Raw genomic sequence first — 14,494 nt, 5'->3', positions numbered from 1 at the left:
AAATTCAACTCTGCTTACCTGGTTTTACATTCATCATGCATGGGTTCCATGGTTTTACATTCAACATTCATGGGTTTCTAAGTCTTCTTCAAATTTCCCTACAGCTGACTGAACAGTTGCTAGCTTTGATAAATGTCTTCCCAATACGAGCTTTGAGAAGGAGCATCTTCATTTAAAATTTTCACCCTGTTATCTGGAATTCAACACTTTCCACAGTAGTATCTGAGCACCATTTTTCCTCTTAGCACTACCTCACAATACTATGATATGTACAAATATTATCAACAATACAGCAAACTTGCTATATACTTGTAGCTATTCAGAGAGATATTAACAAAAGAAATCCTACTATAATGCCATGTATGCACTTTAAGGCTTTTTTTTTTTAATTGAGCAGCTGTTAATGGATTTGGGAATAGCATAGTTATGAGAGCTGAGAAGAAGCTGCTAATCGCTCCTATCTAGGGTGGCTGGGGAAATAAATTGTTACAAAACTGCAGTTAAAGACACCTTTAGGCACTGCTGTGGGAAGTGATTGGTTTTGTTGTTTTGGTGGGATTTTTTCTTTTGATTCTTACAGGGAGCAGTCAGCATCAGGCTGGCCATTTAGGAAAAGAAGCTGGGAGGGCCAGGAGGGTGATGCCCAGGGTGGGACAGACAGACCCATGGCCCCACCAACCCCACAGGCTCTCAGGAGCTGAACACGTGGCTGGAGCTGGTGCTGGTAACGGGGCCCATTGGCAGTTCCAGACACAGCAGGAGCTGAACCAGCCCCAGGGGCCACCCGTGGGCTCCCGGCAGCAGCAAAATCAGACAAGGCCAGAGACAGGGCTGGGGCGCAGGTCCAAAGGGTCCTTTCAGCAGATGGGCTACCCACAGTAGGTAGTCCAAGGACCAAGTGCAGGCAGAGGTGGAGCCCAGCATGGCTACAGCCCAGCTCAGACCAGAACCAGCAGAACTGGGCTGACCCAAAATGGTCCTGTGGGCAGGAGGTGGGTGAGAGCCCCAGGAGAGGCTCCTCAGGGAGGTTAAGAGTTCCTATTGCCCTCAGGCCCCTGACAATTTTATGGCTTTCGTGACCCTTTGCCTGTTGGCCGCTGCTGCATTTGATTCTTGAAAACCTTGTCCTCTCCGTGAAATGTGACAGAAAAAGCACAAGTGCAGAATTAAAAGCAGCTGTCCTATTTCAGGTGACACGTGACATCTTTTCCTTTCTCCACATGACACAGTCATGAAGGATACTTCACTCAGCAGTGGTCTTAAAGGAGTATTTATAGAAAAGTCAGAATCTGATCCTTTAATCTCTACTAGGTCTCTAAAAAGAAAGACATTGAACACCTTTTTAACATTTTAAAATAGATAAATAGAACAATTTATAGATGCAGGATTTCAAGCGAGAGACCTTTAACCTGAAATTAATATCCCAAAGACCTCTAAGATTCTATAGAATCTCTCTTACAAGCATGTAAAAATAGCAACACTGACTGAATAGGTGAGATATCAGTGTGAATTTGCTCCTGAGGGTTGCAATTTCTAAAGACTTTATCAGATAGCAAAGGAGTTCAGCATGGACACTTGTTGCAGGCCTTGCTGTAGAGTAAGGTTTAGAAATGAATAAATAAACCAGTATAGCCCTTAACTGCTGTTTATTAAAAAAAAAAGCATTACTGAGTAATTTGCAAGTACTGTACTTGCCAAATGAACTATGCACAAGACGAGAAAGCTGCAATACAGTTGAAGTGATAAGTTATTTTTTATTTTACAAAAGGTAGCTGCCTTGACGAGAAATTAAAATAACATTCCTTGTTTTTTAATCCTTTTTTTTTTTTACCTTTTATTTTGGGGAATGAAAAAATCCTTAGCAAGACAAATACATCACATTTCCTCATTATCTCATTATCACTCAGAACAATTTACAGCAAATATACACACAGATACTGAGGCCAAACACAGGCAATAAATTTTACATATTGCTATGAAAAGTTGCAAGATGCTGCTTGGCTTTCAAGGGCCTAGATGGCAGTGTAGTTCTTAGTGTAATTAGTCAATTTGATCTTCTCTGGGAAGATAATATTAACTGAGAGGTTTTCCCCATTGTTAGACTTCAGAAAAAAGTTCTTTTTCTTGCGCAGGAGATGGCTGTATTTGGCATTAGCGAGCCACATTTCACATTTTGAAAAAAAAACAATCCCAGTTGTACCCAAGACAACAAGACACGTAAGCAAGCCCAGCACAACAAAACATATCACCTGGCTTCTACTCAGTAAGGGATCTGCATTTTGAATTGTTTCTTTCACTGTTATTTTCAGGATTTCTTGTTGTTGATGCACTGATCTATGGTGAGCTTTTGAGGGTGGCTTGTAATTCTGCATATGCTTTGTCTCCATATTCATTCCAGAGAGGCTTGTGTTTTTGCTGGGGTGTTTGCAGGTCACGCCAACAAATTCTGGTGTACAGATGCACTCAAACCCTCCCTGGGGATGCTCACTGCAAGTCCCTCCATTCTCACATGGGCCACTTGCACAGAACGCAACACGGCTGCTGCAGAGCTTTCCTGTATAGCCATGGGGACAAGAACAGCTGAAACCCACACCAACATCTGTGCATGTTCCTCCATTCTCACACGGGCTGGATTCGCAGTCGTCTCTATCTATTTCACAGAAGTTGCCAGCAAAACCAGAAGGGCACAGACAGGAAGCATGGGGTGCAAAACCATTGTCATCAATGCATGTTCCTCCATTCTGGCAGGGAGAACTAGGATACATAACAAACACAGAGACAAAATTGAAGTCCAAAGGAAGAAACTATTAGGAAACACTTCATATAATAAAAAGAACTGGATTTCTTTAGAAGAGCCAATTCCAAATGCAAATCCACTGAAGTCAGTGAAGCTGAATAAAAAATGAGTTTGTTCAACAGCTTTGTCAGTACAGATTATAATATCTTCTGCTGACCCTTTGGGCAGGATTAGTACACCAGTATATAAATTCAACCCAATGAGCTGTGAAGGAATTTTAAATTATTTCAAACATTTATTCAAATTAAGATTTTAACTATTTTTATATGCTTGAAGCTACTTAGCTGAGCAACTACTCAGACAAGAAAGAACAAAGACACAAGCAGCCATAGCTACTTCCTTTCTACCTGATTATTCCTAAAATAATCTATATATTGTATTGGCAGAGCAAAACAGTGCCATAGCAGCTACGCATAAAGCTGATTTTATTCTGCCTGTCTGTGTTCCATGACACAAACAATTTAGAAGCAAACAGATAATTTCCCATAAACTGCTGTTTAGCCAAAATTTTTGATAGATACAATTATAACAAAAATATCAATGAGAGAATTTCAGCCTGGGCAAAGACAGCTGTAATGTGAGAGCAGGACCATAGGAACCCAAGTATTTCTACAAACTCTTTTAGTACTTCCCAACTAGTAGCCTGATAATATGTTTTAGGCGACATAAATTTACTGAGAGATCTTTTCTATCTTTACAATGCAACTGTGCCTTACTGAATGTAATGCCAAAAGATGTGGCCATCACTGACTGGCACTAATGCGCCAATTCAGGGGATCTGTGTAAAGTGGTCCTTTAGCTGTCCCTGCTGGCTGACAAGGGTCCCTGCATGCCAGGTTTACAAATAAACCTCAAACCCCACTTTCATGGCAGTTCATCACATATCGGCAAAGCTTTTAAAACTCACTTTGTAAAAAATGAAAGTTTAGGCAAAGTTTAGGACAAGCCTCTTTGACAACAAAACTTTTCTGAATACTTACGTATCCCTGAAGACATACAGCACAGTACTGTCTCACAGTTGAAAAGTCCAAGCTGTTATTTAAGGTCCCCCACTTCCAGGGCAAAGTCCCAGGGGTAATGAACATTGCAACTTTAGATACAGACATTTCACATATGCAGCAGTCAGTAGCAACAGGCTGTTATGGAATTCCATGGTGGGACACAGAGATTTACAAGATCTGTTGATGTCTGGCTGAGATGACTGTGAAAGAGGTGTAAGCTCCTGACTAAAAATGGCCCCTGATCGCAGGTCAGAACAAGGCTGGGCTAGTCAGCATTGCTCTGGGACTACCTTTGGGAGAGATTGCTCCAAGCACCTCTGGCTTTACTGGGGACCAAAACACTCAGCAGCCACTCATCAGGAGAGACTGAACATTCTGGCAGAGGAATCATCTGTCTGTTTTCTGCAGCTTCCACACTAACTGCTCTGTCCTCTAGTACTCTTCTGTAGATGTTGGCTGGGTAAAAAAGCACTAAAAGAACATATTGGAAGTCTGGGAGCAGTTAGGAAAGCAAAACTGGGCTTTGACATAGACATGGTTAGTGATAATTTGAGGAATTACTTGAGGTGAGGAATTACTTGAGGTAAGGAATTTCAACATATTAATTATTTCAACAATTAATTTCAATATATGTCTTTTTAAGCAAAATATGGAAATTGGAGTTATAGAGTCCTTCAGTGGTTAAGGCTGTCTTGGAGAACCTAGCACCCTCCCTTAGCTTTGCAGGTCCCATGGAGAATTGGACAAGCTGGTTTGGATATGAAAATGTGTAGAAGTTTGGACCTTCATGGCTGGGTTGAATCTCAGTACTTTCTACGGAAATGGGAAGAAGTTGTTGGAGAACATAAGTTCTGAAATGTTTTCCTTTTCTGAAATTTTCAGAAATGTAAAACAATAAAATAAAAAAGGTTAAGGAGAAAAATGTAGGATTTTGAAAACTTTTCTTATTTATTACTAACAGAGTTGCATTTGTCTATTTTAAATATGTGTAAATAAATAAAGCCTTATTATTAATTTCCTTGAATAAATTCTTCTACTTTGCATTTTTGACATTAAACACAGCCAAGTGTAGTACATGAAGGGTTAGTTGTAGGAATCATTCCATACCATTCTTTGCTTCCCAGATAGTCTGGTTTCTTTTAGAAAGCACTGCTCTGCTTCAAAGCAGAAACCTCAAAACATCACACAGAGGTCACTAATGCAGATACATGTAAACAGACTAGAATAAAGACTTTGATTTGTGAATTGTCCTGGTTCCATCTGTGAATATTAACTAAGAAGCCAGCAGTAACGCTCAGTAATATCAACATGCTTAACATTACCACTGAGGTAGAGAGGAACTGAGATGTGAATGAAATGGCACCATCTGATGAGGTGTCTTTCTACAATGTGGGATGCACTCTCTGGTGGACTGTGAATTATTAGCAGACATGGAGTGCTTATGCTGAAAACAGTTGTCTTTTTGAACTAAATGCAGATTTGCAGAGACTGCTTCTAATTTTCCTGAAAAAGACAGCTTCCTAGAGAAAAATAATCACTGCTTCATGTATGTTGCTTTCTTTAGTAAAATTGTTCACTATTTCCAGGATAGTTCATCAGCCTTCAGTCCAAAAACAGAGTGCCAACACAAAAAAAAGGAGTTTCAACAATTTAAAACCATAAGGTGTTAAAGGAAGTACATGGAACTAATCTGTTTTATTTTGTAGATGCTGTATTTTTGGAACTCACCTGTTTTTTGGGATAACTAGTATATATGTCCACACTGAATAACTGAAATATTTGGTCTACAGGTGAAAATCAGAAAAACCTATTCACATCCCCCATACTAGGCAAGTAGCTTGGATTTGAGTCTTGGCTCTTTCAAGGAACTTAAATTTCCTTGCTGTCAATGAAGAAAAATAGGCAAATGAGAGTAGCCATCTTAGAGGCTGAAAGTAAACCCAGAAAAAAAAATGCGAGAGTATCCCACAAATACAGGTGATGACAAAAAAACTCTACTGACATGAAGTTGTGAAAGAATGGCAGTTCTTGCCAGAGAGAGTGAGAGATGTTCCTTAAACAAGAGTGTACAGGTCTTTAGGAAGATTCAGTCGTAAGGTAGATCTGAATACTCATAATTATCTATCACTGAGCAAAAAGAGAACCAGAGGGTATCCATATAGAGATAGGGAAGGCAATCTCCTAAAAGAAAACTGTGATTTTAGGATGATAGTTTTATCAAGTTTGTATAAACCATAAAGGCACTCTGTATGCTTATGGGATCAGAACTGTGATAAGCTAGAAGACAGCAGATGCTTCTAGATTTGAACAGAAACCCAAATTCACATTTTCTCTAGACTGAAAGGTCTTCCTTTTTTCAAGCAGTTCTACTAGTGACTTTTCTGGAAGTTCTTTAGCCTGTGCCCATTGCCTCTTGACCTTTCATTGAGCAACTCTATGAGAAGTCTGGCTCTGTCATCTTTGCTTCCCCCCATCAGGTGCCCATACACAATGGACAAGTTCCTCAGAGCCTGCTCTTCTCCAGGCTAAATGACCCAGCTCCCAGTATCTCTTTATAGGAGAGATGCTCCCATTCTTTAATCATATCCATGGCCCTTCACTAGACTCACTCCAGTATGGCTGTGTCCTTTTTATGTTGGGTAGCCCAGGACTGGATCCAGCCCTCCAGATGTGCCTCAGCAAGACTGAGCAGAGGGGAGGGATCACCTTACTCAACCTACTGACACTGCTGTTCCTAATGTCCCATTTCTTTTAAAGAATAGAGAGCAATGGTCTCCCTGCTCTGATGGAAGTGAGATTGTCTCTTAATATGCCTATGGGCATATTATCATATGTTGGTCAAGAAAAAAGGAAAAAGGACAGACTGGTGGGTTAGGTGTTTTCATGAAGACAGCTTCTGTGCTAACTACTGTACTTATTGGGCTGTGTATAAATTATCCCTTACTAGAGGTGAGAACACAGGATGGGAGTCACTTCAAGTTTGTTTACAAAAATCATGAGAAGGCATAAATTCACCACAATAAAATGTGCAAATTAGCACTTTTAGTTCTCAAATAGTGCACAGAAAGCCACACTGATAATCTGTTAAGTCTTTACAATATTAATAGATCAGATTTGTAAAGTTTGATAATATCAGCAACTATCAGAAGCATTGTGTATTTTAACACAGATATACTTCCACTTATCAAAGAATTCTGAATAATAGAAGTGTAGATTTTAAAAGCATGTCAGAAATCAATATTTACCCATTAATAATGCAGGGTCCTTTCTTGAGATGGCAGTTTTTTCCTGTAAATCCCTGAGCACACAGACAAATATATCCTCCATCACCAGTCTCTATACACGTTGAATTATTGGTGCAGGGCTTTGCTGAACATGGGTGAATATCTGTTTAAAAAAACCCAACAGGGCTTGATTAATCTAATGAGAAAGAGTTAGTAAATGGTATACAATACTTCAAATAAAATATAGCTTTAACAATACTTCATGCTGCATTTTATAAATTCTGATCTATTCCCCCCTTTGTTAAATTGGAATTCAGATGGTTCGACTATTGCAACAATTTCAGCTTATTTCTCTCTTTCTAGCTCCAGTTTGCAAAACGTGCTTCAATTGTTCCATTCTATAAATAAGTAGTACTAGAAATAAAATATTAGTATGGGACAAAGAACTTCTGGATAGTCTAGCCATACTTTCACAATCTTGGCTTCTCCATGAGCAGAATTCTGATAAAGCAATCAGGAATGGTGAATTCTCCCTCCTCCCTGTCCATACCATTATGTGGTTATGAACAAATGATTCCTAAAAACAGAGATCAGCAATTTACCAAAAAAGCCTGTGAAAATTTTATCTTCTGGCTGGGCTACATTCAACCCTTGTATAACTGTACCAGAACACAGAACTGTATGACATCTGGGCCCAAAGTCACACGTCTCATTTTCTTTGCAATTGCCCTGCTGAGCCACTTCCCACTCAAATGATTACTGAATTTTTAAAATAATTAAAACTGAATAAACAAACAAGTGCATATTTTAGCAAGCTACTGCAGCAGCTGCAGAGAAGTGCTGACTGGACAGTATCTGATGCCTCATATATACATATACTTACTTTCTAAGAAGATGAAAAGGGATTTAAGGGCATTTATATTTTACTTCCCACAGCATAACATGAAATTTAGATAATATCATGAGGTGCTGCAAAATTTTAACCACAGAAAGCAACAGCCTTAGCTTTCAAATACAATCTTCCCTGGAAAAAAGGTTCTATTTCCTAATGCATTAGCCTGTTCTCATTGCAAGACAACTTAGCATGCATTTTGAGTATAAACTCCAATTTTTACAAGGACCAAAATAATATTGAATGCTTTTTGAAGCAGTGTTGTTTGCCAGATATTTTCACAGACTCTAAAGGCAGCTAATAAAGCGTGTACTTTGATGGAGGAGAAAACATGAACTTTGATGCAGCAGCATGGAAACTCTCTGAAATACATATATGAATAGATATGTATATATGTGTATATACATTACTGTCAATAATTGATGCCAGGTATTTATTTTAAAATACATCTTAAAAGGGTGTTGTGCCAGGTTCTTTTAAAACATAATACATAAATAGCCTCAATTATCCTCTTTCCTCTATTTTATTTTATCTCTCAAAAGGGCAACCCAAGTGGTAACTGAGATGAAAATGCAAAAACAGGATGTTACATTTATATATATATTATGAGTGCCCTCAATCATATTACCCATAATTAATAGTTCCATCAAAAGAAGTTGTCATGCTGCAGTGCAGGAAGCAATCACTGAGTGTTTTTATGAGGAAGACATGCTCAGCAGTAGTTTGTCACACGACAATTTTCAGCCGCTGTCTCATGCATTCATAGCACAGGCATTAGAGACTTCACCTGTACTCTCTGATGAGTTTGCCAACACGTCGCCTTGGCAAAGCACTCTGGTGACAAGTAGGACAATTTACTCCCAGCTCCCACTGTACATTGGCTTTTTAGCCAAATTGAGGCCAGGGTTCCAGTAGGAGGTCATGGACCTGCTAACAAGACTGTGTAGGCACAGTCGGGGGTGACAGGCTGACAGATTTGATTTAGCAAGCTGGATCAAACACTCTGACTGGGCTCTCATTTTTCTCCTGGAAACAAATTGACTCAATTGATTTTCCCTTTGTTATGGTCAGTGTTTGATGTGGGTCCTGTACTGTGCAGTGTATATCAGCTGCAGAGGGAAACTCTGTGCTGTGCAGCATGGTTTCAGGGGTGCACACACTGGATTGCTAGGCTGTGTTTCCACAAGATGAAAAGATGCCATGGCATCATGGAGCCTGTTGGACAGGCTCCATTGCAAATTGGTTAACCAGCAGTGTTAACACCAAGACCATCTCACAGAAGTTTTCCTTCAAGTCCCTTGTCTGTCCATGTGACTGCATGGACATATAGTCACAAATAATCATGGAATAATAGTCACAAATGATTCCACTGATTCTGCCCTACATGTTTACAGTGGACCAAGCCCAACCCATAACCTGCATGTCTCTAAATTACTAAGAAGTTCATTCTTGGCCTGAACTGAAAACCAGGCTGCCTGTATTAAAAACAGCCACACAATCAGAGGCATTAGCAAACAAGTGGGTGATCTACAACTACTCCAGAAAGGAAGTTCCATGATCAAAGCAAGGAGATCATATACATATTCTAACTTTTCTACAAAACAAAGAGGTATCATCACCAGTCCAAATCATCTTTTTTCCTGCCACGCTTAGCAAGTGAATAGACTGCTAAGACTGTATCTCTGTTTTAGAAATATTTCAGTTTTTTGTAGTGGCCAATGGACTTCAGATCCTTCCACAGTTTTCCATTCTAGGTTTTTCCTTACTGTTTCCTAACCTGATCAAATTTCATTTAATGTTACCTATAAATTCACTGTAGCTACCTGTAATGACTTTATACAGGCAGGAAACTGACACCAACTTTTGGCAGAGGATGATGGGATCAGGGGCTGAGCAATAATTCATTTGAGGTTTCAGTGCTTTATTGGGGCAGGATAACAATTTCTATCAACTTTCCAGTAGCAAGAAGTTGAGGAGGAGCACCCTTCTGATCCCTTATTGCAAAAAATGCATTTAGAGTAGGTACAGCCACTGAGATGAAAGATTATCAACATATCCTTTTGGCTGAAAATTCTCAGCAGCTTCATGGGGATCTGCAAAGAAGACTCTGAGATCACTCTGAGGGTTGAAAGAAAAAATAGTTCCTGCACTTAACCAAGGGATACCCTTTTTGATATTGTAGGACTACCTTAATGAGTATGTGTTAACATAATGTTTTTTCATAAAGATGTGCGTTCAATTTTCAATGCATTCTTTTGCATCCTAAGTAGCAATTGCAAGAGGGCAAGGCTCAGAATTGCAAACATTGCAAGGCTCAGAATTGCAAAAATATATTAATACTAAAAAATTCCGCTATGCAATTAAAGCTTTTAGAAGTAGCTGTGAAAATACTACCTTTAAAAATGTGGAACTTTGTATTCACTGATAAGCAACAGAACTGAGCCTCCTGAGGTGGCAGAGGGGGGATTGTTCTGAGCAGCTTTGGAAATCTCTGATTGTAGATCAGAGAAGGACTCATTCCTCCTCATTAACTGTAACAAGAATCTAGGTGTCTGTCTCAGGTATAAACACATTTGTGAGATGTGTCCAGAACAACATCTGAGAGTTTAGAGTCACATCTGCACCACAGATGTCACCACTGCTACCACACCTCCTGCAAACATACCAGGAGTGACTTTAGGAAGCCTCTCTCTGCTCATGTGTGCAGCCAGTGAGTGCAGGCTGCAAAACCTGATGAGTAAATGAGTAAATGAATACCTGAGAACCTGTCACAGGATTCCATGTCACAGCAAGGAAGTGACCTACCTAAAACCTTCTGATTCTTTTAGTTATCTTGAAAATCTTACACGGTTCAATCTGTCATCAATCACCACTTCGGCTTTGTATTGGAGATCTCATGCATGCTCTGTAAATTATAAACCATATACCAACAAAAGCCTGAAAAGCACAAAGAGAAAACGAGGCCCTGGATGCTGGTCCTCTCACAGCTGCAGCTGTGTGGGCTGAGCAGGGCACGCTCCTGGATGCTCATGTGGTTTCTGTCCCATCAGATCTCTCTGACTGAACTTTTGCCTGTGTCAGCCAAAAGAAACCATCTCAACAAAGGCCAATTCTTCAGCTTGCTCATGCTAAGCTGCCTGACACTGACTGGCAAAGGGTGAGAGAGTGCACACGGAGCAGTGTTTTTCCCTCAGACCTGAGGGGGAAATGGCAGCCTGTTCAGGAAGAGCTTTTTCTCAGCTATAGTAATGTTACTTCACTGAATCATCACCGGGTTAAGTAAAGGAAAAAATAAGCACAATGTTTTCCTTTCAAGAAGTACTAAGAAAATAGCATATACATATATATATATTATATATTTATATATATACATATATATATAAAATGTGCTACATAAATATTTAAAATTATTAAATTATTAAATATATACAAGATAACTTGTATTTTGATTAGAAGGGTTTACGTGACAAGAAGGGAGCAGTTGTTTGTTGGCCTTGTCCCTGATAATTACTGTTTAAAATATTATGAATTTACACTTGGCTCACATATATGCCAAATTACAAGACATACTGCATTGCTTCTGCCTAAATTATTATGGAAGTTCAAGGTTTATGTGCTGCTGCCCAGAATCTCCTCATTATCTGGAGCTAACATTCAATATTTTAAAATTAATTCTCCAGAAGGACTTTGCATGTCTCCAACACCAGGTGGGGCTGCTTCCCCTCACTCATTCAAGGAGAGAAAAGGATGTGCAAACCTATGTCACAGAGGCTGCCAACCCAGCCCTCCTCACAGATGCACTGCCAGGGCTTGGCACAGCTGCCGTGCAAGCACCCAGGGAAAGGGACACACTGATTACAAAGTGCACCCTGCCAACCAGGTTGACACCTGAAAGAGATAAAAGACAAGACAGAAACAGAGTTTATTTTTAATAAACATAATTATAATGATTCCCCCTTTTTGGTTCACAAATGCACAATAAAAAAACTTCTGCATACCAAATTTTACTATTTGAATAAAAGCATACCATTGGTGCTTCTGGAATACTTGAAGCCGTTTATGTGAAGAAAATAATTTTATTCAGCAAGAAAAAAATCCCAACTAATCAATGTATATACTTCATACTGGAAAATTAAACTAAACAGGTATCTAAATATCCATGCTTTCCAGTTACTGTATCCTAATAGAGTGCTGTTTCCTTACAGCATATTTTCCATATTTTCAGAGACCAAACCATTTCAGTTGCTATCTCTCTTACCAGGACTACGAATTATTGAAGCTGACCACTCCTGTGTTAATACCCCAGTATGACAGATCTTTTTACCTGCATTCACTGGGAAATTCACAGAATCCATTCTCTGGATGGCAGCCAGCTTTACAGTTCACGCCTGGAAGAAGAGATTTATGACATCAAACCAGAAAAATCAGCACAAAAAAATCCCTATACACATGTATCATATCCTATACACATTACAATGCTTTGAAAAATCCCAGACTGTAAAATGTTCCTTTTCTTTTTTCTTCAGACACATTATTGCATTGTAAAATTTTAAATTAACCTAATCTGGAACGTGTTATAGAATGTTCCTATAGGGTAAGTGAAATGAAGTACAGAATTAATCACAAAAGATTACAAAGTTACTTTAGCACACCAAAAGTGCCTGTAATATACCTACACACCATTTTAAAGGGACAATGTCAGAGCAGATTCACGGATGGTTTTTCACGACATGCCACTCCAAATGCATTGTTTCAGAACTACTTGAAACACAGAAGTACTTTTAGTCAGAAAAAAAAAAATCATTTAAAACTACTTACAATAAAAGTGCTGAATTCACTTCAACCCTACATCGGATGAAAATAACTATTTTCATTAAATCATGCATAAATAACTTAAATTAAGGAGAAGAGTTCTCAGTCGGCAGTTTGTTTGCTTGCTTGCTTAAGCATTTGCACCAAGCATCGCTCTGAAAGATCCGCGCCAGCCTCTGACACCCTGCGCCAACGCCGGGAGAAACGCGCTCCGTCCGCTGCCAAGGAAAAGCTTCCCGACGACACCAGCATCTCCGGCCGGAGCGAGGGCTGGGGATGTCTTTGCCGCCGAGGGACTCCGGGAGTGCTCCCGTCATCGCCGCTGCCCGGCGGCCCCGGCAAACTCCCGAAACTTTCCCAAGCAGCCTCCCCTCTCCCCTCCCGCGCCACTTCCCGCGCCGGCGGAGCGCGGCGGGCAGAGGGTGCCGGTGTCGCTTACCTGGGGCTGCGGGGAGCACGAGGGGCAGCAGGCAGCAGCAGCCGAGGATGCCGGCGGCGCGCAGCCCCATGGCCGGGCCGGGGCCGCTCCGCTCCCCGCGGGGCTCGGCGGACGCGGGGCCGGCAAGGCGGCGGCCCCCGCCCGCAGCGCCGCCGGGCTCCGGCGGACGGGGCGGGAGGAGGGAGGGACGGAGGGCGGGGAGGGCTGCCCGCCTCCACCCGCGGGCGGGGAGCTGCCCACCGGGCCGGGCAGCCCCCGGCCAACGCCGCCGCCGGGGAGCAGCGCACGTCCAGCAGCACCAGCTACTCCAGCGGCTCCAGCACCTCCAGCTACTCCAGCGGCTCCAGCACCTCCAGCAGCTCCAGCACCTCCAAGCAGCTCCAGCAGCTCCAGCAGCTCCAGCACCTCCAGCAGCTCAGCCCCTGCCGCGGGCGAGGGGTGGAATCCTGTAGGGGCGCGGGAGAAGGGAGGTCTGGGGCGAGGGGGAGTGTTAAGCACGCCTCTGGTCTCCTTGAAACTTTGTCTGGCTGTCCGCAAAGACATAATTTGGGGCTTGTCTTCAGAAGTCTAAATTCTCAGTCATTCCCATCAGAGCTCCAACACTTTCAGGAAAGACTCAGCGATGGCAGGGAAAGTATAATACTGTTCTGTTTCTGAGGCTTGAGAATTCAAAAAAGACCCCACCAAAATGCCCCAAAATGTACCTTTAGCAGTCACGGAACAAATCAAGAAAAAGCATTACTTTTACCACAAGGCACTTTAAATTCAGCATTTTGTTCTGTGACTGTACATTTCTCTTTTGTATCTCTTAATTCTTCCTTTGTGCTGTCTCTTAAGGAAATAGACTGGCTATTTCTTATTCTTTGTGTTCCTTCTCGTTCATTGTTTTCTTTTAAAGAAGGTTTTTAGGATTCCTGAGGGTCCTGTTTTCTGCCTGCTGATGCAGTGCTTTCTTCCCTGAGACCTCATTTACTAATTTGCCTGCCTTTACGTGAAGCAACTAGAGATGGATACTATGGTAAGAAAACTACAATGGGCTAATTCAAGATTACCTGCTTGAAAATACAAACTGGAAAGCGCTCATTAGCTTCAGATTGTCCATGTAGTGGCATTTCAAGACAGTGATGTCACTTCAGTTGAAAAAGTTTGCTGCTAGCAATGCTGCCTTTTGGTTTTAATCAAGAATGGAGGAAGTGAAGGACAGAAAAAGGAAGAGTAGAAAAATGAGGTCTGGGTTAAAAGAGAGCCCTCAGGGAGTGAGGTGTGAGAGGCAGACAGTGCTTCTTCTAGGTCCTCCAGAAGCTTTGGTATCTGAGATAAGCTATGCCT

General features: G+C 41.2%; 1 protein-coding gene across 1 annotated transcript; it reads right to left on the bottom strand.

Moving 5' to 3' along the window:
- Nucleotides 1–1,629: 1,629 nt before the first annotated feature.
- On the bottom strand, nucleotides 1,630–13,515 carry DLK1 (delta like non-canonical Notch ligand 1). Its single transcript, XM_038139595.1, has 5 exons — nucleotides 13,166–13,515; nucleotides 12,239–12,302; nucleotides 11,672–11,802; nucleotides 7,044–7,185; nucleotides 1,630–2,754 (listed from the first exon to the last, which is right to left on the bottom strand). The coding sequence occupies exons 1-5, from the start codon at nucleotides 13,233–13,235 to the stop codon at nucleotides 2,013–2,015; spliced, it is 1,149 nt and encodes a 382-aa protein (XP_037995523.1). The 5' UTR covers nucleotides 13,236–13,515; the 3' UTR covers nucleotides 1,630–2,012.
- Between the last annotated feature and the right edge of the window lie 979 nt (nucleotides 13,516–14,494).

Source organism: Motacilla alba, chromosome 5, assembly GCF_015832195.1.
Source record: "Motacilla alba alba isolate MOTALB_02 chromosome 5, Motacilla_alba_V1.0_pri, whole genome shotgun sequence".
In the NCBI taxonomy this organism is placed as follows: Eukaryota; Metazoa; Chordata; class Aves; order Passeriformes; family Motacillidae; genus Motacilla; species Motacilla alba.
The sequence above is the reverse complement of the archived record's forward strand: the minus strand, read 5'-3'. Positions and strand labels throughout refer to the sequence as shown.

What these genes read in the sequence shown, in the direction of transcription:
- DLK1 (XM_038139595.1), bottom strand. Translation starts at nt 13,235, where the DNA reads ATGGGGCTGCGCGCCGCCGGCATCCTCGGCTGCTGCTGCCTGCTGCCC. An exon ending in CGTGCTCCCCGCAGCCCCAG is followed by an intron (nt 12,303 to 13,165) that starts GTAAGCGACACC and finishes CTCTTCTTCCAG; the next exon opens with GCGTGAACTGTAAAGCTGGC. An exon ending in GAATTTCCCAGTGAATGCAG is followed by an intron (nt 11,803 to 12,238) that starts GTAAAAAGATCT and finishes TATCTCTTTCAG; the next exon opens with GTGTCAACCTGGTTGGCAGG.